The sequence below is a fragment of the Syngnathoides biaculeatus genome, chromosome 14, assembly GCF_019802595.1.
Source record: "Syngnathoides biaculeatus isolate LvHL_M chromosome 14, ASM1980259v1, whole genome shotgun sequence".
Taxonomy (NCBI): Eukaryota; Metazoa; Chordata; class Actinopteri; order Syngnathiformes; family Syngnathidae; genus Syngnathoides; species Syngnathoides biaculeatus.
In genome coordinates, this window is record NC_084653.1 from 23,104,561 (window position 1) to 23,132,388 (window position 27,828).

The 27,828-nt window shown below is 44.5% G+C and overlaps 1 protein-coding gene and 1 long non-coding RNA gene across 3 annotated transcripts in view; one reads left to right on the forward strand and one right to left on the reverse strand.

The window, feature by feature from the left end:
• LOC133511830 (uncharacterized) overlaps positions 1 to 27,828 on the forward strand; it is a 98,083-nt gene that overhangs the window by 20,716 nt on the left and 49,539 nt on the right. For both annotated transcript variants that reach the window (XR_009798042.1, XR_009798043.1), the window contains exons 2-3: positions 10,203 to 10,269; positions 12,627 to 12,657. This is a non-coding gene — a long non-coding RNA (uncharacterized LOC133511830). The remainder of the gene's footprint in view (positions 1 to 10,202; positions 10,270 to 12,626; positions 12,658 to 27,828) is intronic.
• sox21b (SRY-box transcription factor 21b) lies at positions 10,424 to 11,429 on the reverse strand. Its single transcript, XM_061840801.1, has 2 exons — positions 11,366 to 11,429; positions 10,424 to 11,241 (listed from the first exon to the last, which is right to left on the reverse strand). Exon 2 carries the CDS (start codon positions 11,222 to 11,224, stop codon positions 10,475 to 10,477), a length of 750 nt encoding a protein of 249 aa, XP_061696785.1. The 5' UTR covers positions 11,225 to 11,241; positions 11,366 to 11,429; the 3' UTR covers positions 10,424 to 10,474.

Sequence of the window (27,828 nt, forward strand, 5' to 3'; positions counted from 1 at the left end):
AATCATGTCTCATTTTAACTTATCTGACGTCTTAAAAGAGTTGGCCAGTTAAACTAACCTGTTAGTAAAAAAGTGGATCTCATGCTATTACACAATTTTAGAATTAAGTCAATCACTAATTTGTGAGGATATATAACAACTCAGTAAGTTATTTTAAGGTCATTAGATTCCATCCCTAATCACACCTGCAACTTTATATCTGTGGGCATGACTAACCACACCTGTACATTTTTCAAAAGTGAGTGACTGTTATCGTTATGGCCAGAATTTTTTGCTACCGTTCTTCCGTTGGCCCTCGTTGACTCGCGCGGTTGTACGTAATGGTTTTAATTTGTCATTTCAGTCGTTCCGACGCAAAGTTTAGGACCGACTCCCGCAAAGAGGCGGCGAGTAAGACCGGCCCCTCCGAAGATTAGTCGGCACACTCCGACATATCATTTGGCAATCGCCTATTCTGTTAATTACAACAAGTCTGCGAGCATTTAACTGCTAAAGTGCGATATTACAATGCGTGCGCTGCACTCCTGTAATCCTGTTAAAAGCAAATAAATAATCCCTGTGAATGAATGTTGGCAATGGTTTCCTCTTTGAGGCGTGCGCGAGGGGGAGCCGACACAACCGCTGGCGTGAGGGGCTCGCTCGGTGATGTGTTGTCATTAAAGGTGTCGTCTCGGAGAGCCCCCCCACCACCACCACCCTCCCCAGATCTTTTTTGCCGTAATGGGCAAAATAATCTCCCGCTTTGATAGGCACACGTCGCAGAGAAGTATGCCAACTGACAGGTACTTATCTTTTTGCCTGTGTCCTGTGTTAAAGAAAGATATAATTCTTTGCGACTGCTCCTCGGGGCATCGGCTCTTCAACTTCATTATTTCGCCTGGTGATAAATATATATATATTTAAATACCCCCTCCTCTTCCTCCTTCTCCTCCTCCTCCTCCTCCTCCTCCTCCTCCTCGAAAACCTGAGAATTAATACCCAGGCTGGCAATCTCTGCCAGCGGTCATTTGGAAATGGAACAAAAAAAATGTCACTTCAGTTTAAAGAACATTTTTTTTTTTTTTTTTTTTTTTTTAGGTCTTCTCGCATGACATTATTCTAATTTATTGACAGCTTCGCAGAATAATCCTGTGACTCTCTCTTTTTGGCTTATTAACTTCATGATTTGAGTGACTATCAAGAAGCCGAACGGTCTTTTCATAAACTCTTGTCAAAATATTCCATTGAAGCCCTCAGTGTACTTTTTCCCCTTCATTTTTATTTTTTAACTATGTAGCGCGGTGTATCAAAAGGCATTGGTGTCTTTTAATAATCCTTGAGACACTGGCTGAATAGATATGCAGTTATCTATCAAGATATTTCTGTAGTGAGCACTTTTTGACAGCAGTGGGCGCTATAGCGTCTTCCCAGACTTATTCGCTTATTACTGTCTTATTACTGTGCTTGACTTCTTATTGACGATTAGTGTTGTTAATAACTCAATGTTATCATCAATAGATGATGATTTCTGTGGAATACCAAACTCCCTTGTGCATATTACTAATATGTATGACTAAGATATTGAATTTAAATAATCATCATAAATCCAGTTATATTTACAAAAAGCTTGTGAATGTGTTTTGAAAACATTTAAGATTGGCATGTTATTTTTCATCTAAAAATGTGCTTATAGGGGTGGCACGGTGTTGCAAACGGTAAGAGCTGTGGCCTCGTAGATCTGAGGACCGGGGGTTCAAATCCCGGCCCCACACGTGTGGAGTTTGCATGTTCTCCCGTGCCTGCGTGACTTTTCTCCGTGCACTCCAGTTTCCTCCCGCATCCCAAAAACATGAATTCGTTGGAGACATTGATGTGATTCTGAGTGTGACTGTTGTTTGTCTTGCCCGTGACTGGCTGGCGACCAGTTCCGGGTGTACCCCGCCTCCTGCCGTTTCCAGCATTCCCAGCGTCCCTCGTCAGAAAATGGATGGATGTTGTTTTAGGGACTAACAGGAAAAAATAATGGATCCTCATCATCTGGTCCGCGTCCCTACTCGTGAAAAAAAAAAAATGTCGACTTGGTTTTATGCAAATTAGCCACGTGCTTGGTCTATCGTGCCACATGCCTCTCTCTGTCCGAGCGTCTCATTACGATCGGGCTGAGTGAACAATTATATTAAAATAACAATATGTACAGAGGAACGTTTATCCTCAGGGACTTTCTCTCGTTCAATCGTCTGAGTTTAGGCACCCCCCCCATCTAAATATCCAGATATGTGAAGACATTTTTACACATACAGTAGATGAGTCAAAAAAATTTAAAATTATTACTAACGCCAGTAAATGCAGTTCTCGATTGATAACTAAGTTCTGTTCATATGGTGCCAAAATAACCTGAATTTGTCCAACACTGAACGGAATTCACTGTTTCATCAAAAAGTGACCACATGTCATCATATGAGTATTTTAAAAAAGGGCTATTGATGGATCAGTCCGGCCCGAATACTGACCCAAATGGGGGAAAATTGCATGTATGCCAATAACTGAGTGTGCCGTTTTGTGCTGTCTGACTACCTATCCTTTAGTCGTGCAGTAAAATGTCACTACCATAATCATTAAGTCGTAATTACAGAAGATATTTGCATGAAACACCCTGAAGGACAAAACGATGAAATTGGAAAAAAAAAAAAAAAAACTTTTTGTGCCACATGACGACATGTTATTCCTCTTCTCTGAAAACTAGTTCTTGGCAAATTTTGTAACCTTAGTAGACCGAGATCCCACATGATCGCTTTTTACTCTGTGACAGATGATTCTTATTTCCATTTCTTTCCTCCGGAGACAAAAAAAGAAAAACACACCGATCAATTTATATTCAGGTGGATTGTCGTCGACGTCAACGTTCCAAAATATTTGAATAATATACCGTACGTAAATTCACCACCTCAGTTTAAGACAGTCTTCAAGTACAAGATTAAAAATCGCAAACAAGCTGAAAGGAACTAGTTTGTGCAGGAGTGTAAGGATACCGTCAGTTTTAGACGCGCTCAGTTACCGCTGTGCTTAGTTTTTGGTCATTGTAAAAAAAATTTTGAATACAAATCTTTGCTGCAATTATCACGCGACTGTGTTAGTGTCGGCGGCACGGTGGTTCAGCTGGTAAAGCCTCGGCCTCACAGTTCTAAGGCCCCGGGTTCAATCCCGGACCCGCCTGTGTGGAGTTTGCATGTTCTCCCCGTGCCTGCGTGGGTTTTCCTCCGGGCACTCCGCTTTCCTCCCACATTCCAAAAACATGCAACATTAACTGGACACTCTAAAATTGCCCGTAGGTGTGATTGTAAGTGCGACTGTTTGTTTCGATGTGACCTGCAATTGGCTGGCAGTTGAGGGTGTACCCCGCCTCCTGCCTGTTGAGAGCTGGGATAGGCTCCAGCGCTCCCCGCGACCCTCATGAGGATAAGCGGTGAAGAAAATGGATGTGTTAGTGTCCGTTTGGCGATGGACTGCCGGACGTTTCGACTCCGAGATTGCGGTCACGTCGTCTGTGTCAGGAGCGACCCCGTGGACCCATCCAAAGTCAGGCGTCCCCCTCTCGGAACTCTGCCGAGCGACTTTTAAACGAACTTCTTGGAGGCAGAGTCAGACTTCAGAGGCTGTGCGCCATGTTTATAGGGGATGGGGGTTCCTGTAGAGTACACAGACATTTCTCATTTCTACCTGTGACCTTGGGCACAGCGACACGTACCGTTGGCGGGCTTCGATTTGCCACGTTGGGGCCGGCGCGGAAAAGGTGCAATGCAAGATAATTTTTGGCTTTTTTTTTTTTTTTTTTTTTTTTTAGCGCCCCCCCCCCCCGTCCTTCCCCTACCGCCTTTTCCTCCTTCCCTCCTGGAGCGCGGAAAAGTCGAAAATATGACAGTCCACAGCGTGGAGATTACAGGTTATATGACACACAGGCTTCATAAACATTCTTGACCCGAGTCGATGATGGAGATATTGCTGCAGGAGAGACTTTTCACACTTTGATTTGCCTAAAATGAGCCGGATGAAGTCAGTGATCACACACACTCTTTGAGCTTCCCGAGAGTCTCACACACACACACACACAGTGACAACCAGGTGAGCGTGCACAAACAAATAGAAGAAATAGACTTACATTGATGTTTTATTCATGGCCGTGGAGATAAAAAGGGGTGGGGGGTGGGGACAAGAAAATGGTAAAATGATCCATCTGAAGCCATTGAAGTCAGGTGATAATCTACATGCTGGTAGGGCGGCCCTGGGGCGCATTAAGGAACGGGGGGCGCCATTGTGCTCCCGTCTGAGGTCAACGCGCTTGAACCCCTGATACATATTTATGTTCATTTGCTTAATCTCACTTCTACAAATGTCTCGCAGGCGTGTGAGGCTTTAACTCCGGCGCGTATCAGGGCATCGGAATGGGAGCTTTTTATCATCATCATTATTATTATTATTTGGATAATTCATACACGGAGAGCCTTTTCTATCACATTTGGATTGATAACAAAATAAGAATATTTGACTTGTCTTGGCGCCAAGGCACTAAGTCAGCCATCCATTTAACCTTTTTTCCGATCAGACCATTTTGGATTCCTAAAGGTTTTTTTTTTCTTTTTTTTTTTTTTTAAGAATACACAGTTCAATGATCAAACAAATGATGATATTTCGTCATGATCTTTTTTTTTTTTTTTTTTTTTTTAATTTTATTTTTTAGAATTGCATGGCTAGGCAGACCTAGGAACTGTACTCCATCATATTGCGAACTTTCCTGATTTCCTAACCTCTTCATCTAGCTGAATAAGGTCAACAAAACTTAGGTGGAGGGAGGGAAAAAAAAACATTTTTCACTCATAAAAACTGGGCTTTATTTTATTAAAAGCTGAATTTTTAAAAGACAGCCGTCGATTGGATTTTGCTAGGTGTACGAATGGTGGTGCCCAGTCAAAAGGATGACATTATTTTTAAATGTTTTTTTTTCCCATTTGAATGATGACAAATCTAAAGGGCGTTGAACCTCCGAGTGACTCATGAATTAAATAGAACTTACCGGCAAAATAAAAATTAAAAAAAAAAAATTATTACTCCTCCATCTCAGGTGACTTGACTGAATGTATTTGCCCCCCACCCCCTCCCCATCCTCTCTGCATGCAGCCTTGACGCTTTCTCCGGTGCAAGGAAAGCAAATGCACTCCATGATGTGAGGTTAAGGCAGAAAAATGAGACTTTGAATAGTTAAAAAAAAAAAAAAAAATGAATCATTTCCGTCCGGTGTAGCGCGAGCACTTGAGCTCCTCCGACGTTCGGCATCTTCGCATCAGGGCCAGTTGCCCATTCACAAACGTACACAAAGAAATGATTTAGTGTGCTGAAGGAAAAGGGAAAAAAAATCTATTCAATCCTTTATTTTCCCTTTTCTAAAAAAACATAAAACATTAAAAAAAAAAGATCTGAATGGATTCTACTAGGGCTGAAGGTGAGTGAAAAGTGATGTCAAAATCATTTTGAGTGTGCCTTTTTGTCGGATGTGATGAAATTATTGCAACCGCACTGGCGAGAAAAAAAAAAAAGCAAAAATAAGAAAACAGTACCAGTGAGATGAAATTGTCATCGTTGTAAAATGATCGTAAATGTATAAAACGTACAGCTGCAATGGCCAATGTTCGCAGTGTTGTGCTTAAAAAGGTGAATTTTTTTTTCCTGGAATCCAAATGGATTTATGTAACCTTACATTTTTATTTTGTGTTTTCCAAACAAAAAACACGACCTTATTCTTGAAACATCCTTCTTACCCCCCCCCCCCAAAGCAAAATACTAATTTAGTACAATGAACATTGCTCTTTTTGAGTTCAATTTCCAAAGAACGCAGCTCCCACTTTTGTCATCTGATTGTTTCTTCCAAAAAATGTATTTGTTTTCCCACTACACATTTGACTTCATACATCACGATCCTTTATAAAAGTATAATAATAAAATTCATCCGCCCCGGTAATTGTCTGCCATGATTCACGACTTTGTTGGCATTCGCTTGAGATTTTGCAGTCGTAAGATTTTTTTTTTGCATTAATCACGTTTACGTTCGGAAAAAATTATTTTGCACAACTTGTAATATTGGGATTTTTTTTCAAATACTACAACTTTCTTTTCTTATGTCCATCATCATTGTAACTTTGAGGAATTTTCTTGTAACGTTACTTTGACTTGATACTTAATATTTCCTTCCAACTTTTTATGATCACATTATGAATTTATTAGATGCAACATAACTTTTATCATTTCCATTTTTTAATATAAGATTACAATTGTGTAATTGTAACATTCCATTTTTTCCACCTTTACTGCTGTAATAGTACAAATTTATTGTACCGCGACAACTATTTTCATGTAATATTCACACTTTATCCTGCGACACTGTGCAGACTTTATTTTTGTAAAGTAACGTTTATCTTTTGAAATTGACTTTTGTCCCTCCCAGCTTCTTGTACAAGTTTGTGATTTTTTTTTTCATGCCTATAACGTTGCAGTTTTCCCTCCCCAAAATGTTTTATTCATCTATTATCTTAAACAAGATTGTGTGTGTGTGTGTGTGTGTGTGTGTGTGTGTGTGGTGTGTGTGTGTGTGTGTCAATATCTGATAGTTATTCTAATAATGTTGCCCCTTTTTTTCCTCCTAACGTTATTTTGCTTGTATGGTGATTATTTTATTTCTCCTCCCTAAAAAAGAAAAATAATAATAATCTCTAAAATTCCACCCATATTCTTGCGCCCTGTTTTTCCAAGTAACGCTGGAACTTAATTCTCATCAAATGATTTTTTTTCACGTTACCTAGCAACTAAATGACATTTTCCTCTCAACGTTGCCTTTTCAAATTTGTGTAATAGTGTGATGTGATGGCATAATCGCACGATGACATTTTATGACTACAACTTTTTTTTCTGCTAATGCCACAACTTTTCTCCCTGACTTTACCTCATGAATTCTTTTATGCAATATTATAATTCTTTGTTACGCTGTCATATTATGAGTTTATTTTTTGAAAAATGCCCCTTTATTCCTGCATAAGTAGAACTTCATCTCGCTAAAATTACTTCACGCTTGACCAACTTATTTCCGAAAACTTGACTTTTCGCCCATGAAATACAATGTTTTTTTTCTAAATAATTTATACTACTTCATTCTTGTGATAGGCACGTTTCATTTTCATAAGACACTCCTTACATTATGCTCATGCAATAGGATTTTATCCTCACAAGTACCACTTTTTCCTTGTAATATTCCACCTTTACTTCCTTCCTCTTTGTCGCGATATCGCAACTTTCTGCATGAGAAACGTTGCAGGACGGCCGTCGGCAAAAAACATATTTCAAACCCAAACGACGGAGCCGCAAGCTGGCCGCAACGAGATTTGCTCTGTTCAGTGCGCGAGAAGATGCGAGCGATGCGCCGGGGAAAAACTCTTGGCTGCTTCACCGTGACAAACTCTCACCTTTTCGTGAGCATCAGACACTTCCTGGCCGAGGAGAACATCGGGCGTCATCGAGGCGACCCGTGTTAACGACCCGCATGAAGGTGTGGCAGAGAATGCTGGGAAATTGCAGAAAATTTGGATTTGATGGATCTTTTGTGACACCAGTCCTGGAACTTTTCTTTTTTTTAACCAGGTCATATTGCAACTTATTTTTTTTCGTGACACATTTGCCCACCTGCATAACTTTATTGTGACGTCATCAAAGATAGCTTTTTTTGTTGCTATCTTTTGCTCGTGAAAATACTACAAATGTATGTTTTCCCTCTCATTATTTAACTGAAGTAACACTACCAATTTATTCTGATCCCCTTCCAAGTTTGTTCCTGTCACGTTATGACATTGCCGCCGCTCCCCCCACTAAATTACACTTGATCATTGCAACTTTACCTCCAAGAATAGCCCCCCCCCCACACACACGTACGGTGGGATGCAGATGCACGACACCTTGCCCCCCTCCCTCCCTCTCGTTCGCTTGAAGACCTTGGAGACAAGGCTGGAAAACATTTTAATAGGAAGGCCCTTTTTCTTCTCTCATTTCTTTCCTGAGTTGCATCCTCCACCTTTCCCCTTTCTGCACCCCACGTCATAGACAGAGAAAAACACGGGCTATCCATTCAAAAGGCATTTAGTCCATTTCTTTCTTGGCCGGTAAAGCCATTCATCAATTGTTCTGGTCTGGAGATGGCATTCTAATGCTAATCTAGCGTGTTAAATATCTTTTTTTTTGGTGCCGTTTTGTCATTGAGTTTAGCCAGTTCGGGCCACCCATTTGATTTATTTATGCGCCTGCTCCCATTCATGCGCTCATGTATTTTTTATTATGTTGTTTCACTGTCATGCAGTGTCAACTCACTCCATTCACTGTGGGCTACTTGAAGGGCTCGCGGGGACAAAGCGTGTACACATTGCACCGCTATTCACTCCGTCCAGCTGGATCGCTTGAGAAGAGGGGGGGTGAGGGTCGGGAAAGGGGAGGGGGGGGGGCGCAAAAACCTTGTGAAAAGAAATCCTGCACAATGGGCACAGAAGAAGTGCACAATGCTAACAGTTTTCCAAATACCGCTGATTGCGTCGGTCACAATGAGCGAGAGCGGCCGCTTTTCTGCGGGCTCCACTTCAACAAACAAGGCTCGCACAAAACCTCCCAACCGGCGTTTTGTGCGCAAACAAAACCTCCTCGACAGACTCTAAACGCTCCCGGAGAAGAGAGAATGCGAGGGGGTGTTGCAGGGCAGGGAGGGAGGGGGGCGGACTTTCACGTTTCTTTTCCTTTGAAAGATAACATTTTTTAGAAGCCGGAAGCGATGCGTGGGAAAAACAGGATTTCAAATGCAATTTGCATGGAAATAATTTCAATAATTTAATAGCATGCTTGTAAATACATTCGATTAATAATCCAGGTCATTTGAAATCACCGTGGTCGATTCAATGTCATTTTGATTATGATTTTTTTAAAATCATTTGGATTATATTTTCCATTTTTGTTGCAAACGCACCACGAGGTCAATTTTGCTGGTTCGTTTGAAGTGGGATGGGTGGGCTGACCCCCCCCCCACACACACACCCTTTTCCCCCCTCACCCCCTCCAAGCAGGAAGTTCCACGGGTGTTGCAAACTCAGAGCTCCACTCAAAGGGTTTAATTAACCGCGACGGAGATAATTATCCCTGGACTGTCCAAATTAGTTTTGCATAATCGCACCGATCCTTATGAATTAATCTCCCAGTGTAATCTAGCAAGGGGGGGGGGTGGCTTTTGTGAAATTCAACACACACACACAATACAAAGTTGAGAACACGCGTGACAGGTGATCAGCAGGTTGTGCACGTCCCTGTTTAATTCAGATTATAAATGCACTTTCAATAAATACACCCTATACGGACAGACGCGGACTTGGGGCGAAGGGGGGGATTTAAAAAAAACAAAAACATCGCGTTCATCGCATCAAAAACTGTAATTCGATTAGTTTTTAAATCCAAATAGTTTTATTGTTCAGATGGCGATTATTATTTTGATTATTATTCCCGTGGTCCGTTTCTCAACAGGTGACAAGCACATTAAAGAAAACACAAACGTACAAATTTCCAGGAGAGTTAGTTTCTTTAAAAAAAAAAAAAATCCCTGCAAATCACACAAGAGGAAATTGTTTTTTGATTTTTTTCCGGGTGGGGGTGATTTTAATTTTGCAATGTCTGAAACGGGCTAAAAATAAATTACATCCTCTTCAGACGTCTCGTGCGCAAATGCAGTCTTGTCCTTTTTATTTGCTCACCATAAATTCCACTAAAACAATAAATATTACAGACATCTAAAAAAAAAAGGTTTTAGAAACTCTAAAACAGGGGTGGGGAACCCAAGGCCCGTGGGCCGTCCGCGCGTGGGAGCATCGGATCGGGCCGGCCACGCAATTCTCGAAACGTGCAGAGGAACCGTGAGAAGAAGGAAGGAAAAAAATCCCCTGAAATGTGCAGAATATACCGTATTAAACATATGTTTCGTTGTATTTTTTCATAAATGAAATATGGTACTGGAGGACTTGATGGAAAAACTGCAAAGGTTCCCCACCCTTGCTCTAAATGTACACATAATGCTAGTGAAACGTTCCTGCGTGGGTTCCCGGGAACTCTAAATAAGATGGCTTTTTTTTTTATACGTTTTTTTTGTTGTTGTCTTGCAGGTGTGTCACGAGGATCCCACGGTGTACCCACGGAACCGTCGGGCAATCCGGGTTCCGCCTGGCTCAAGTGAGTATCCCCGCTTCCCCCTCTCTCGTGGGTAATTGGCAAAAGTTTGGCGAGTTCTCACGGAGACCTGAAGTCAGGGCGTTCATCCATATACATGTGCTATTTGCACACGTCACCGTGCATGCATAAGTCAAAATAATGCATTAATAGTTGGTTTTTTTTTTTTTTTTTTTCGTGGGTTTGAATGGCGGCGTGCGGGGGCGGATCATAAGGCCGCCGCGTAGGCGGGGTAAGGTTCGAGTTGAGGCTTCCCCATCCCGGGGAGCAGGATGTAGGCGAGCGGCGGCTGCAGGCCGGCGGAGGGCCAGGCCGTGCAGTTGCAGGGGATCATGTAGCCGGGGTTGCCGGGGGACGGGTGGGAGTGGGTGTGCGCACCGGGGCCGCCGCCGCCCACGCCGCCGGTCCCCGCGAAAGCACCGGCGGCGCTCGGCGGGTAGCCCAGCGGCGACGCGTAGGGGAAGGAGTGCGGCGAGAGCTCGCTCATCTTGGAGCCCAGGTCGAAAAAGGAGTAAGGGTTCGTGGACACGGACGGGTTGAAAAAGACCCGGGCCGCAGCCGCCGCGGCCGCAGCCGCCGCCTTGTCCGGGTTGCCGATGAGACTTTCGGGCAGCGCTCCCGCAGACAGGCCGCCCACTTTGAGCGCGTCGTGTTCCCCGAGGTTGTAGGGCACCGGGAAGGCGAACTTGTCCTTCTTCATGAGGGTCTTGGGCTTCCGCCGGGGTCGGTACTTGTAGTCGGGGTGCTCCTTCATGTGCATGGCCCGCAGCCGCTTGGCTTCGTCGATGAACGGCCTCTTCTCCGCCTCGCTCAGAAGTTTCCACTCCGCGCCCAGACGTTTGCTGATCTCCGAGTTGTGCATTTTGGGGTTCTCCTGGGCCATTTTCCTCCTCTGGGCTCGAGACCACACCATGAAGGCGTTCATCGGGCGCTTGACGTGATCCATCGGTTTGGACATACTCTGAGCTCCAGACTCTGCGTGTGTGCGTGCGACAACAATCCACAAATTGCGTACACGTCAAGAGAGGAGGAGGAGGGGGGGGGGGGGGATTGAACAAAAAACAAAGTGCACGGTGTGCCTCGCGAGGCGTCTACTTACTTGGGACTTTATTTCTTCATCCCTCCCGCGATTATCTTCTGCAATCAAAAAAAAAAAAAAAAAAAGAAAAAGAAGAAGAAAAAAAAGAAAACTGCGCTCCTTATAATTGTTGTATTCTCCTATTCATCCTGGCGTCCACGCTAAGTCATAATAAATAACAACAAACAACAACAAGTGGGTGGAAAACCGCGCAGCGTTCTCCGGCGCTCCCGGCCCGAGTGTCATCCAGCGTCGGCGGCGGCGCGCACGCAAGTGGGTGACGAGCCTCCGTGGCCGCGTGTGAAATACTGCGCGTGTGGCAGGTAGCGAAAGTGCCCACCGACGCATGCGCAATGCACAGCCACCGGCGACAAACATACGCCCCCCCCCCTCCTCTTCCTCCTCTATTCTTCCCTGTGAATTCCCATCCTCTTTTTTTTTTTTTTTTTAAAAGAGATGTTAAATACTCGCAGTGTTACCCCAATACCTGATTCCCTTGTAAAAGCCTCCTTTTTATTTCTATTAATGCAATGCACATAATCGTCCTTTAGGAATGTTTTTTTTGTTTTTTTTGTTTTTTTTTTTTTTGCACCTTGCATGGTCTCACCTGCACCCCCCCCCACAGGAACATCTTTAAAATAATAATAAACCCCTTATTGTTTAATAATGTCATATTTGGCGAGAGAATTGAGCCACCGAGGAGGTCTGAAGTGTTTCTAATCGTGCTCGGTGAAATTAATTACTTTCCTCAAAACCGGCAGCCCTCCCCCCCAAACCCACACACCCACCAACCCAGCCTCCAACCCCTTTTACTTCCCCTTCTTTTGACTTCAAAAGACCCTCCCAAGGGCAGTCAGCCGATTCACAACTTCGCAATTATTACACTTATCAGCTCGGACTTGTGGAGTAAATTGTTGGTTGGAGTGGTTTGCTCTTCTGCACGCGCGCGCTTTGTATTATTATCATTATTGTGTGCAAAAATAATAATAATAAATATGGGAATATAACAGCGGTGTTGAACAATACGAACTAGCTATGGCTAGAGGTGGGATATTTAAATATAGAATTGATTCATTCCTTTACAGTTATTCCCACCCCCCTTTTTTAATTCAAATATTGAATTTTTGTGATAAAATCATTATACAAGTGATGCAAATTTGTAGGTGGATTTTTCTTAAATCACATGCCAATATTTAATCCTCTTGATTGCTAGAAATTATTTTAACGATGGCTCTCCAAAGGTCTTACTTTTCATTGTGATTAATTATTTTTGTCTCAACAGGGGAGGGTGATCACTTTCGTGGGAAGTGCAGGTTAGACACACACACACACACACACACACACCACACACACACCCACGGTAGAATTCCTGCAATGAGTCGCTTCATTTCCCCCCACAGGATGACACAAAACAGGAAATATTGCAATGAATTATTTATAAATTCTTACCAGATGATGGGTAATACTTTTTACTACCCCACAGGAGACAATTCTTTTTCTATCGTTATCTATTTTTTGATTATTCTTTTCATTTCACACACATACACACAGACACACACATGTTCAAATTCCATTTCTGAATTTGACGCAATTCATTTCACACTTCATTTTTTATTATATTGGACTTTTAGGCCAATTCAGCCAACCCTTTTTTTTATTATTATTATATTTTTAAAATTGAACACCACAAAATAGATATGTGTGGTTCTGTCGCACACACACACATGTCCACACTTTGGAGGATTTTAATTAGGATCTGCTCATACTAATTGAATAGGTTAAAAAAAAAAAAAAAAAGCAAAAATCTAACCTAAACCCTCCTCTCACTCGCGGTCTTCCAATCATTGTTGTCAAGCCGGAAATAACACTTGAATAATTTAAGACGAGTCGGCGAGTGCGAGGAGAATTTTACCTGCTCGGCTCCACATCGTGTGAGCCACCTCGGAGCGCACACAGCACGATAAGGCTTGCAAATAATAATAATAATAATAAAAAGCACGCAAATAAAATAGGAGAGGGCGGCAACAACAGACCCGTGGTTGACGTTCTTCTCTACCCAGAGAGAAGATTGCATGCATTTGACTAAGCTGTCACTCTTTAAAAAAAAAAAACTAAAGCAAAAACTGGAGCAGCCCCAGGATGCGCGAGGATCTCCGTGATCGCACCTAAAACACTTTCTTCCGCCAACACCGCATACCAGCCAACACTTGGCAGGCAGCTGGCATGTGGAGGATCTCAAAATAATTCATTTCTTCAATACTTAATTTTTTTTATTCCATTTTGCATTTGATGTATTTTAATTTACACGTTAAAACCGAACCGTTAACTGGCCTCTCGGAATCGGATGCGCTTAAAGAAACAAACACATTGTTGACTGTTTTGTTTACTTTCAAAGTTTTTTTTGCGGTGATTGCTTTTGTGAGTTCATCTTCTTCCTCGAGCGTGCGCCCTCACCCATCTTCGCCTTCTTCCTTTGATGGAAGAGAGATGCGGGCTGTCCAATGAGATAATGGACGTCGAACGAGGAAGATGCAAGTAGTGGAAGCGGGAGATGCTGCATTGCACTTGAAAGAGGAAGGTCCCGTAAGTCGAAATGGGATGATGGAGGAGGACGGACTGCGGCGATGATGGAGGAGAGATGCGGGAAGTGGAAGGTTTGCAGGGGGGGTTGGCACGCGCCCGAAGCCGGGAGGAGGCCGGTGAAGGAAACGTGCGCAGGTGGGCTGCAGCCCCTTCGACTTCCTGCGCCGTCCTCCGTCTTTGGCGGAAGTTGGCGTCGGCCTTCCACTTCTTCCGCCTCCACCCTCAACTTCGGTGGCTGACATCATCATCATCATCAGCTTCTTCTTCTTCCTCCTCTGCTAAATTCCCGTCGCTTCCCCTTTAACCGCGTGCCTCGTCGCGCCATCGATTGCCTCCACCTTTATCTGCCGGCATCTGCCTCACGTTGGTAACTACGCGGCTTCCTCCTTTAGTTCCCGACATCTCCCTCCCGCCTGCATCTTCCTCCTCCTCCTCCCACGCAGGCCACGCGGTACACAGCAGGTACGCGACGTTTCCTCTTTAGCCACCTCTCAAACCGACGCCCCACTTTTACAAAATATCTATTTTAGAATTTCAGATCAGGACAGATTTCCGTGTTCAAAGTGTGGCTAATTATGCAAAGAAATGTAATTACAAACATGCTGTGCATTGTTTCAAACATTTCGGGCAGCTTTATAATTACCTCAGAAAATAGGTTGAATCGCGATAATAAGAGCATCATCAATAAAGCATCTATTTGGTAAAATTAGATTTGTATAAAGAGCACAAAATGGGAAAATTGGAAATATTTTTCTTCCACCCCAAAAAAAAAAAAGGCCTAAATGTTGCACAAAGGTGTTCTTTGCATGACGTGATGAGTATCGACAGTCAATTAGTCCCCAGCACATCCTATTAGCTCCAGAATCTTATCTTCGGTGAGCCTTTGATAAAGTGCTAATGACGAGTCGTTTAAACGTGTAAATGGAGCCGATAGATTGCTATTTAAAGATGGCCGCCTTTAGATTAGAAGGCGTTTTTTTTTTTTTTTTTTTTTTTTTTTTTTTGCTTCAGGAGATTTCCCCGCGGCGCCGAAGCCAACAAAAATAACGATCGGCTCGCCGAGGAGACAATGTCGGCTTCGGCGTCAACCTCAAATGAGTCACACGTCCGCGATTCACGTGAATAAAGTTTGTGTTTTCCCCCCGCCGTTTCAAGACGTGACCTATTTTGAATAGTCGTGTTCTCCAAACACATTCAACGGGTGCCAAATTAGTTGTGCAGCTCTTTAATCATTCTAATTATACAGCCTTTATTGCTCCCCGGGGCAGACTTTCGCGTCTTTGTCTACGTGGGAATCATTTTGGTGAAGAACCAAAATATTTACTCAACCGCAGCCTAAATATTACGCATATCAGGAGGAATTCAGAAAATAATCCGCTCATAGACCGCAGTATTAACTTAATCACATTAGTGTAAATACTATTGACGGTGGTCATGTCGCGTGTGTGCGCGCCCGGCGCGTCACAATGCGGCAGCGCTGCCGAAAATGGCCCCGAGGAGCCAGCGAGCGGTGTCAGCGCTCGTGATGTGCCGCTAAAGAGGATTGATCGGCGTTTCCTCCTGAGCCGCCGCGCACGCGAAACTTTGAAAGCGCATTATCGGAAGGGGGAATGGCTCCACGCGAGCTCGATAACGCCTTCGCCTTCAAAACCGCCGCCTGGCATCGTGTTTAAACGTAATCTTACCTGGCTTCGATATCGCCGCTGTCCCGGGGGGGGGCGGCGAGCGCGAAAACGAAATGGAAGCTAACATCCTAGATCACTTGAAACAACAAAACAACAACAAATAAATTAAAGGGGGAGTCAACCTGCCTTGTATTGGTGAAAAGTCAGATTCTTTTTTTTGATGTGAGATTATAGCGAGCGAGGCCCGCGGGCTGGATGTTGAGTCGGTACGTATCGGGAGTTGAGATCCGCCTCCCTGCAGGGCTGTGACTTTTCCTATGATAGACTATTTGGAAGCGTTTAGCAGATACATTATCACCGGGCCCTTTCTTCGTCATTATATCGGCCCCCGCTCTTATCACCTCGGCATCGCAGCGAAGCCCCAAATAGAGAGTTGTAATTACCCGCCGCCACCCGATAGCGAGCCCCTCTCCTGTCGGCTTTTTATCACCGCGGGCCTCGCTAACTCGTCGCGGCGACCCGGGGATGAAAAGACCCGTTTGTGGTGCGCATCTCTGCCGTCCATGTACACTTGCAGCTGGGGGATGAGAGCAAAGCGATGCACTAAAGCTTTTTTTTTGTTGTTTTTTTTTTTTTTTCCTCCGCCACCTCGGTCCCGCCTCTCCTCTCCCTTTATGGCGAGGCTGAATCGAGGCGGTGGCGCAGACAAAACCCGATCCGATCTCCTTGAACCCGTGGCGGCGCCGCACAAACTCGTCGCTTCGGCTTTCACGTCGGCCTTCGAGCGGCAAGTCGCCGGGGAAAGCGCGGCCATCTTATTAGCCGCCGCTGACCTCCGAGTTTCCCCTCGTCTCGGCGAATAGACGACTGAGGCACCGATCCTTTGTGGGTTTCTGCGTTGAAACGACGCATGGGTTTTAATAACCGCCGTGCGGGGTCAAGAATGCTCATGACTACAGAAAGAACGGAGTGAAAAGACCAAATCGGTTGCCGTGCGCAGGAGAAATGAGAAGGATGTCATTTAATCAAACTCGGAGGAAAATTGCAGCCCTGACTCGGGGTGACGTTCACATAAATGAGCACAACAAAAGTTCCAATATCACGCTGAAGGATGTTAACTCGCTTCCACGCAGTCTTTGTTTCGCTTTTAGAATTAGCCTCGTAAATTGTATGCCGCCCGGGCGACTCGGGATTCATTTGCCGCATTTCTTCACGTGTCGTTTGATTCGGAACATTTTCATTGGTCGCGCCACAATGGATGATCTTAATGGGAGCGCTCAAAGGTGATCCGCTTTAGACGTTTTCACGGGGAAACAAATCTTCAAATTGTTGCCATGTGAAACATGAACAAAATGCTTGACTCGATAGTTTTACACTTGTATTGCTGCGAAAAGTGCTCTGTCATGAAATGCATGATTTTTAGTATATTATTGATGGGGGGGGGAAGGCAGCCGGAATGGACCCATCTGTTTTTTCACCACACGACATGATTTTGACGTATATGGCTTTGTGCCACTCCCGCCACGGAAATCCTCTCGAGGGATTTGTTTTCGAGAAGAAGCAGGAAATGACGTTCGTAGCAGACGCCCACTCAGGCGGTCTCGTATGTTTCTACTAGTTTTACTTGCTGGAAGGTAGCTCTTCGTAGATCTTTCGTGTTAGCCAAAATGCTGGCTCGTTGTATTGCTGGATTTTGTTCGAACACTCAGTAGGATGGATTCACGGCCGCGGACGAGGCACGGCTTCGGCCGGCCTGGCTCATACGTACTGTCTGGGAGTCTGTTGTTAGTTAGAAGTGATCCGCATATCATCTAAATATGGCTCGAAACGATAGGGTAACATTGCCCCGGTCACTTCACGCGATTGTGAGATGTTCTCTTCTTTGACAAGAGCTTCCGTGTCCAATCGTAGATGGCACAGCATGTTTTCAATGGCGAATGTCGCAGCGTGACGTAATGAGCAGAGGATGCAGCAATATGGCGACCACTTGGATGTCGTCCAATGACACTTCTGCAACTCTGCGCATGGATGAGGCGCGCTCTCCGCTCATATTTATTTTTTCGTATGAACATTGACGTGAAAGTGAAGTGAAATATTATGTATTTTTCATTACAATATCTGTTTTAGAATGTTTATAGGCATGACACTTGACCTTTAAGAACATTCCAATGTTCATACACTTAGTAAAGATTTTATGATTGGCACAGTTTGACCCTTGAACAGCTTCTTTCCATTTATAACTCTCACACTCTTTAATCCCCATCAGTTGAGTTTGTTTGTATTATTACAAAGAAACAGCAGCTGCGATAATTCCTGTCTTCTTTGATACTTGCACTGTTTGTGGTTGAATTGCAAATAATTATTTGCTTGATGAATTCATTTAGCAATATCTGACTAAAATCCAATTACAATTGGAGTGTTTCCCATGTGAAATGATGTACGTCCATTTAATTTCTTCCAGGTATCCAAAAATATTAATTCATTCAAAAAAAAGAAATTTTAGAGAGAAACGATATCTTAACACGAAATCAATATAAATGACTCACGGAATGGATAAATCGGAATAGACATTTAAAAAAAAATCACTAACTTTTATCAGCGATTCTTGTGGGTGTATAAAAGATTGAAAAGTGGGGACAGGGAGGGGGAAGGGTTTCATATTTGAAATGACACAGTATGAATTGATTGCTTGAACAATTTCGCTGGTGAATTCTACTGAGCTTCTCGTCTCAACACTCTGAATTTTCTTTGGCCCTGCGTCGGCTTACCGAAAGCTCACACGCTAAAAATAAGCTTGAAAAGCTTTTCAAAATACTTCTGTAGAAGGTGCGGGGTGACATCGACTTGAAAACGCGCCGTAAAGTTGAGCAAGCGCATGGATTCCGAGAAATGGGTAGCTGGGCCAACTGCGAGCAGACGTCCGAACATGAACGAGGAACGTCGGACAAACTGAGGTTCCGCTGCACAGCATGCGGGGTCGCAAATCGTTGTTTTCTGATAAGAACACAGAAGGTCACAGATTGTTTCTTTCGGCGGCGTTCGATCGGGTCTCTCGGCCTACGTGGGGCCCAAGACCACTTCTGGCTTTCCTCGCGGCTTCGGCGTGTCGGGAGAAAGGCGGAATTAATTTTATTTAAGGGGATTAAGCGGGCATGGCGGGTCCTGCGTTTGAACATCCGAGAAGTAGCTGCGGATGGTGGAATAATGCGAAGAGCCAAACACGGCCTCGCCCGAAGCCCGGCGATGTCGGCGGCGTAGATGTGCGCGTTTCTGAATGACGGCGCGATCGATGAAAGGCCAAAAGTCCTGTCAGCGCGAGCCCGGTTGCGCAGAGCGAGAGGAGGAGGGGGGCGGTCGATGGCCATCTATGGTTATTTCATTACTTTGATGAACACGGCATCAGCACGGCGACTGCAGCCACGCTAACATCTCCGGTGTCACTCGCCCCAGTCGCCCATTACTCAATTGAGTGAGTGAGGGAAATGGGGGGGGGGGGGTAATCGCCAGCAAAGGGTATTGATCAAATGTTGACAGAGTATTCCCACCTCGCTGTCATCAGCAACATCGCCGCGCCGGTGCCCGCGCGACAGCTCGAAAGCCGCCGCCGCCGACTTCCACTTATCGGCAAAGCAGGCGTTAAGATGTTTGTCTAATGATTTGAAGTAATCTGTTTATTCCCCCCCTCAACCTGCCCCCACTTCTCCTCCGCCCTCGTTTATCTAAGCAAAGCAAAGGGAGGAACGTGCCTGCTCAAAATCACACATCAAAGCGCTGATCGGCGCCATGAAGATTCGTAAATTTGGGCAAAAAAAAAAAAAAATAAAAAAAAATGTTCCTTCAGTTTGCACTTTTTGTTATGTGGTGAATGTCAATACCCGGGCGAAGACGCCCGGAAAACATAGATCGCCCCACAAGTTGGTGCAAGTGTCACAACGCCTTCCAAGGGAACGCTGCCCAAGCAGACCCCCACCCCTCCCTCGAAGGCCCCGTCGCCCTCGAGGGGGCTGTTTGCATCCCATTAGAAAGTATCTTCTCTGCTCAAATGAAGTCCCGCCAGGAGTCAAGTGAAATCAATACGGTCAATCCATAAATTGTCCCGAGTGATAATTGCTAAGAGGAACTGTAATTACAAAAGACATGAATCCACCTCTTAGATTTTGTGCCACGGAAGTCCGAGCGAGCCAGGCTAAAAGTGTCTGCCGGTTTTTCTTTTCAGGGACATGACACCACTACTTTCAACACAAAGTTATTGAAAACCATCATTTTTGTCTGACTACTATCAAACAAAAATGAATTTCCGTCAAGATTTGTCAGGTCTGCACGCGTGATCTGAGGAATGTTGTTCTGGTTTACGATGGTTCCCTTCTTTGGTTCCTTCCTGTTTCTGCATTGAACTGTTTTGTATTTTTGGGCTTGAAGTGTTTTTCATATCAATATGTACTGTGATTGACTTGACGAAGACAAATATTAGCGATGGGCGCTAAAATTGGGGTTACATCGGAACTTGGTCGTCAACCCGACGATGCCTTCCAATGCGTTGCTTACGTAACAGTATCGGACTCTCTCTTGGGTCCAAAGTCATTCACGTTACTTCAGCTTCACTAACGCCGCAGGTTTAAGGACCCAAATGTAATTTAGGCAATACTTTCTGTTTTTGAGTACTTCATTTGCTATCGTGAGCTATATCAGAATCAGATTGGAAGAGCTGGTGGCCAGGATGTGAAGGATCTGAAAGAATTCTGCCAGCTCTGGACCTAGTTCACGTTGCATGTAAGTCCTCCGGGTTGAGTGGTTCCGATAATCCGTTCAGCCCTTTTGTCCTTTTGTCGTGGCGGCCCCAAACCAGACTGATGGAGGTACACAGTACTGATTGGATGATCGCTGTGTAGAACTGACTCACGTGACAGACCGTGCTTCCTCAGAAGCCACAAGAAATATAACCTTTGTTGGGCTTTTTTTGAGGGTGGAGTTGATGTTCGTCTCCCACCTCAGGTTCTTTGAGACTGTAATTCCCAAGAACTTGAAGGTCTCGACAGTTTTCACAAGACAGTTGGACAGCGTCAGGGGCAGCTGTGGTGAAAGTTGCCTCCTGAAGTCCACAATCATCTCTATACTCTTTAGAGTGTTCAACGCCAGATTGTGTTGACCACACCAAAGCTCCAGTCTCGCCACTTCCTGTCAATATGCAGACCCGTCGCCGTCTTTGATGAGGCCGATGTCCGTGGCGTCATCTGCAAACTTCGGCAGTTAAGACAGTGGGATGCCACGAGGTGCAGTCGTGTAGAGCGAGAAGGGTAGAGGTGAGAGGACACAACCTTGGGGTGCTCCGGTGCTGATGGTGCGTGAGGATGAGGTGGCGTCCCCCAGCCTCACCTGTTGAAAGGCTGGGAGATGAATCATAATTTCCTCGTGATTTCACTTTTGGCTTCGAACAATTAAAAGTTAAAATTCAAGAAAGACGATTAATTGTGGTTGGTAGTGCTGTGTTGTTTATTGACACCCAAGTTGGAGTTTACTGTAAAACTAAACGCGCGGCAATAAGAATTACCCTCATTGAATATTTAAATACAAGACGCGCATTGTATCGGTCAATGGGAAAACCCGAATGACGGGCAAGCTTTTCCTTTTTTTTTGACCGGCTAGCTAACATTAGCATTAGATCACGGGAGGGATTCACCTTCAAATAACGAATATTTACACACAAATGCAGTAGTAACAAATACAGACAGACAATACAACAATTCTCCCAGGCATATATTCTCCCTAATCTGTCAAAAATGTTTGACTTTCGTTTTCAACTTTTTTTTTGGTTAAATCTTACTGTAATATGCAGCTCCATGCATGCATCGCACCACACTGCCCCCAAGAGGCCAGGGTGCATAGAGGAGGAACAGCAGTCATGGCTTTGAATAAAAAGTTCTTGTTTCTTATTCCTGATTTGGGTCATTTAGGATTACCAACTTCATTTTGTATTTGCTAGGTGCCAGAATATTGAGGATTTATTTATTTTTTTAAAATAACAATCATATATAGTAGAGACTACAGCTTCCCAATGTTTTCAACTATAGCTGTATTATTATTTAAGATTTTTTTGTCATTTTTAAAAAATATATTATGTTTACTTTTTCCCGCTTATTGCATGAAGTTATTTGAAGGTCAGTTTTGGGAGGTGAATACTTTTTTTTGGTTTGGGCCGTATCAGGCAAAATAATGATCCTTCCTTTTTCGTATAATCGCCCCAGTCACCCGGCAGAATCTAAACTTTGACACACGGAGGGTCTTCAAAAGTGTGTTGCATGCGGATAAGCACATTTTCATGACTGTACTTTTTCTATTCATGCAGTATTCTATTTATGCAAAACATTTTTTTCTTTTTTTTAACTGCGTTCATGGAAGCGTTCCCTTGAGTGACTGCGGATGCCCTCGAGCACTTTTTGGCTCTGCTGCAGGCATTGTGTGCTGCTTTTTGACCCCCCCCCCCCCTCTCTGTGCGTGGTACGCTCCGTGGGTTCTTCCACTGACCAGTCATCTGACAAAGGTTTCACAAAATATCCACTTTTTTGCCCCCCGCCCATTAGCATGAGAATAACGAGAAAATCTACACGTATCAAACCTTTATGCGCTCAACTGACGCTTAGGAGCATCGCACAAACGCGGGGTGACGACCTGTGTACATTTGGGTCTTTCGGGGTATTTTTTTTTTGGGGGGGGGGGGGGGTGCACAAACATCGTACAGGCATTCTTGTGTGCAGCCCCAGGTTGCAGCTGGCCTGCCTCTCACCGCGCGCTGCCAAGTGCAAGAAAAGGGGGCTCTCTTTTATCGGGACGGAGCGAATCTGGGCTAATGTGTCTGCTAGAGAGTGTCCCAGGGAGCCCCGCTCTCCCATTCTTTGGCCATTCTTTCCACTTTTCTCCTCTCCTGCACTCGGGATAATTGCAGTTTAATTGGGTGACAAGAAATGAAAACTGTGTCCACATTATCTGGGATTATCTCTTTTTTTTTTTTTTTTTTTTTTCCTCCAGCTTGCCATCAATTGAAAAGGCCTATTTATCAGCACGGGGGGGGGGGGGGGGGGGGGAGCCGATTCTTGGTCAGCTTCGAGCACCAGTTAGCAAAACCAAGAGCGAGGGAGGGGCGGCTGCAGCGCCTGACAGCTCGGGGAAAAAAAATGTTCTTTGCATCTTATCGTAAGTGTGCATTCATCTTCAAGATGCATATTTTTAAGCCTCTCGAAATCAATAAAATATACAATCCCCTTCTTCCATTAAAAGTGCGTTTCTTTCAGCAACTCGAGTTCCCCGGCGCGTTCTCCCCCCCGCAACAATGAGGACACCGGAGATGGAGATTATTCCGAAACATCTCACAAAAGCAATCGAGCGTCCGGGCGGGGGGGTCGGACAAAACAAAATAATGAATGCAAATAAGTTTCGCTTTAAAGCCCGCGTCATTCATTTACTGGACATCCTTAAATTGTCTACGGCAAGGTTATAAACATTGAGTCGGCGCAGCCTCGGCTCTCCTCCCTTTTTGTTTGAGCGCCACTCGAAATTAAAAGCCCCTTTCAGGACGCGCGGATGCATTTAACGACGAGGCGCTCCGGCGGCAAAGAGAGGAAGGTTGTTCGGAAGAAAGGAAGCTCTCCGAGAGAAAAGCCTCCCCCATTATGGCCGTCGCTTTTCCATCCTTACTGTATAGTTTCCTCTCGCCGTAAATCCTCCTTTCATGTATCCGCCACGCACTCGAGCGCCGCAGCAAACGGGCCTCACGTCGCGTTTAGAACGTTGTAAGTGTCGACCCCCCCCCCCCCCCCCCCGAAAAAAAATAAAAACGTGGGCCGCTCAGACAAAGCAGATCGGGTGCTTTTTCATTCGGTTTGAGCTTCGGAACCGATCATAATCCGACTTGCCTTCACTTTAATTTGGTTCACGTTAAATGTTAATAACGACACAAGATTATCACCATGCACCATCCATTTTCTTTGTCGCTTATCCTCACGAGGGTCACGGGGAGTGCTGGAGCCTATCCCAGCTGTCAACGGGCGGGAGGCGGGGTGCACCCTGAACTGGTCGCCAGTCAATCGCAGGGCACATAGAGACAAACAGCAGCACTCACAATCACACCTACGGGCAATTTAGAGTGCCCAATTAATGTTGCATGTTTGTGGGGATGTGGGAGGAAACCGGAGTACCCGGAGGAAACCCACGCAGGCACGGAGAGAATATGCAAAGTCCACACAGGCGGGGCTGGGATCGAACCCAGGTCCTCAGAACTGTGAGGCCAACGCTTTACCAGCTGATTCCACCGTGCCGCCTTCAACATGCACTAAAATAGTGTTTTGTTGTACATTCTTTTTTTGAGCTAACGTCATTGGGACCTGAATGGGCAACTTTGGTACTAGATCTTAAACCGTTATAGGAGGCTCGTGGCAATGCAAGTGGTCATCTAGATTTTCATGTCAGCATAAAAATTTGAACTACAGTAAAATCAATCATACTCCTTGTGAGTCGTTATAGTAATGGTGACGTCCGTCACGTGTTGTAATTAGTAGAAAATGCTTGGAACGCAAAAACACTTGTATCTCAAATCATCATTCCCCATCGAAATGAATGGAAATGCCGTCAATCCGTTCCAGACTGCCAGTAAAACACCAACCAAACAATGTTAACGATTTGAAAAAGAAAAAATAATGTTAAAAACATGGCGGTACCATTGTGTAGTCTGTATATTGAGGGAGAAAAGTTTTCAATATGGCATTTCTGCCATTTTGGAATGTAGCTTTTAAATGAGTTCTAATTTTGGATTGATGTTTGGTCTCAAGGTGCTTTGAGTTTTTCCATAGCCGTAGTGTTCCTCTCTAACCTGGAAGTTGCCCGTCATAGAGTAGGACTGGCTATATTTCCCTTTTATATGGACTGAATGGCCTAGTTTTGCATTTCTGTGTGGCTGCAAGGTGATTCTTTTCACATTTCTAAGGTCTCGAAACACAGCTGATATTATCGATAGATATTGATCATTGAGCATAAGTCCTGGAAAATATGCTGATGTCACTTTTTGGTGAGGCTTTTGAGGCATATTTATTCAAATACAGTTTGTCTTTTATGCAGTAAAACACAGGTGTCAAACTCAAGGCCTGGGGGCCAGATCTGGCCTGCCACATGATTTTATGTGGCCCGCAACGCCAAATCTATAGTGTCAATTTCCATGATTCTTGTAAAAATCTGTCCCAAAATTTCAAATTGTCATAAATGATAAAGTTGAGGTATTACAAGCATGTTTTGTTACCAAACACAAATAGTTGAAAAACACACTACCCTTGATTTCTGATTCCAAAACCAATTCATAAATTGATGATGTAAATATGACAAGATGATTAAATATTTTTGTTCGAACGGTCATAACGCCCCTCTGAGGGAAACCGGAACAACAATGTGGCCCGCGAGAAAAATGAGTTTGACACCCCTGCAGTAAAAGATAGCCAGGCAAGTTTATTTAAAGTATGTCGCAGATTTCGTAGTTCCTCATCCGAGAAGCAACGAATTTATACCTCAGTCAGGATTCGATATCGTGTCTACACTAGAGGACAACCGCCAACGACCGGTCAGTTGCACGACGGGGCGCGGGCGTCGCCGTTTGCCTCCGTTTGGCCGCAAATGAGTTTCTCATCGCCGTTTGCCGTGATCTGCCGCACGCGGCGCTCTAAATCAAGCGTCGGGGCGAGCTGCAGGTGCCACCTCGCAGACAGGCGGCCCACCCCCCCCCACCCCTCTCCGGGTTAAATGGCGGATAAACGGCGGTGCCGGCGGAGCAATGAGCTGATTAACTCACCGCGGGGACAATTTCTCATCCCCGACTCCCCCCACCTTAGTGACGGGGCCCGTCCTGTTGTCGCTTTCAACGGCGTGCGCGGGTGTATGCCGGGGTTACACTTGCAGCCAGATAAAGTTGGAATGTTTAAAGAGTGTGTGCGTGCGTGTGCATGCGCACACGTGTGTGTGTGTGTGTGTGTGTGTGTGTGTGTGTGTGTGTGTGTGTGTGTGTGTGTGCGCGCATCTCCAGGGACCCGCTAATGTGTCAGCTCCATGGCTCATTTCTTTCAATTACAGCAGCTGGACCAGGCGAGAGAGCCCACCAGCGGTCCGCTGACAGCCCCATATGGGTCCCATCACTGCTTATCACCCACCCACTCGTGGGTAAAGGGAATTGAAAGGGGAAAAAAAAAAAAAAACGAAAACAAACAAAACAATGTGACATATTGCCGTCAACAAAAGCGTTTACGCAGAGCGCAATCGGCTCTTTGTTGTTAAATGAGCTGGGTGACTTTAAACGTTCAATTCATTTTTATCATTTTTTTCTTTTTTCAACCCGCTGTTTGGAAGTCACCCTCAAACCATTTAAAAAATGACAAAAAAAAAAAAAATATATATATATATATATAAATAATGTAATTGAAAACCTGCTGTGGAGTTAAGTGGCAAAATATAGAAATAATAAATAAAAGTCAGCCTTAATCATCTCCCACTCTCCAGCGGATTTGCGCTATTATAAAATGTCGATTTGGCACGCCGCGTGAATACAGAGCGTCGTCGCAAACACTGATGAAACGAGCCGCGGTGTTTTTGCGCGGTGCCGCCGCCCCCGTGCCGCCCCCCCACCGCACACCCCCACCCGCCCGTTCACTTCCCTTGTGGTTCCAACCCCAAATTAATTAACATGATATAGAAATAGGTAGAATGCAAACGTCGGAGCCCTCACTTTGTGCCCGCGTACGCTTTTGTTCTCCGTCATTGTGCCAAATTATTTAATTGGGTCTCTCCGATTGTGCGCCAGACACAGGAAGGAACACGGGCCATTGTGGGCCTCCGTAGCAGTCACAATGCGCCGTCAAATTCAATTCCCGTCAAAACGTCGGGCCGCCGGAGTGCCCGCGGCGGCCCCCGAGATTAATGAAGATCTGCATCGAGGCAAAGTGCTAGTCTGAGATTGGAGATTTACCCCCACGCCCCCCCTCCCCAAATAAAAGACCCCTTCACCAAGAACAAAGGAGGCCCTGAAAAACACTGGGATGATGTGAGGATGCAATACAACAAAGAGTTTGGCGTTTTTTTTTTTTCTTCCCCCCCAGTCAACAAGTTGAAATAGACACAGGGATGAGAATGACCAATTTGGAAAAACACTGAAAATTTCTGCCTCATGTATAATATTTTTTTTATAAAACACACTGTTAAATACAGGGCAATCATAATATTTTGAAAACTTCAAATATGAGTCCTAAACAACCAAAATAATTTTGCCAAACTTCAGATGTAAAAATGTTGACTTGAGTGAAATTTATATCAGATATGGCTACAGATAGGCCTAATCTTATTAGCAGTTGTCAATTCTATAATATTTGAGAAATTTACATCCAACTTCCCTTTGTGTCTCCTGGTTTGGAGACGCTCCTGGATATTTTTTGCTCCCCGGCTTCCACAATTGGTCATATCGGAACACAGAGTGCACAGCACTTTGCCGGGAACGTCCACTTTTTGTACGTGTTCAGTTAGACATGTTGATAGTTTTCGTTCTTGACGGTTAAACTTTTTTCAAGCCACGCCCATCTGAAATATGTTTTTTTACCCCGTGGCTTTTATCAATTTAACCCGGCACGATCTTCATCTTTTCGCTCCCAAGACTTTCGCCATACTGGCAAACGTGGAGACCGCTCGATAACATGTGCGTACGTATGTCTATAACTTATATCTATGTCGTGGTAAACAGAATGCTTCTCTACGAACTGTTTACATCAGAGTGAAAATCCCAACAAAATTCCGCCAAAATGCTGCCGGAAATCGGAATGTTGTCGTTATCATAAACGCCAAATTTAATGCAAACAGATAGCAATGCCGTTTTCCGCTGATTTCACGACGAGCGTTGCAGATAGACTTTTGGCGGCCGGTCTTTATCACGGCCTCGCCCCGCGTCCAGCCGTACCGCCCCTACCCACCACAAATTTTCTCAACGGATTTGCACACTTCACAAAAAGGACAATTTCAGCTGGGAAAAAAAAACTCGGAATTCAGAAAATCAAAATGAGTAACATTAATAATAATAAATAAATGAAGAAAGAAGTATTTGAATATCCGCAAATCATGTCTTATTTGCTTAAATCTGTTCAGAGTGGTGGTCTTCAATTGGAGGACTTTGATTTGGATCCGAATCCAGAGAGTCCAGCATTGGGGGGAATTTACACAAGTTTTCACTTCATTTAGTTGATATTTAGTTCAATGAATCATCAT

Bases quoted from the DNA above. Each gene is read 5' to 3' on its own strand.
- sox21b (XM_061840801.1), bottom strand. From the start codon at position 11,224: ATGTCCAAACCGATGGATCACGTCAAGCGCCCGATGAACGCCTTCATG.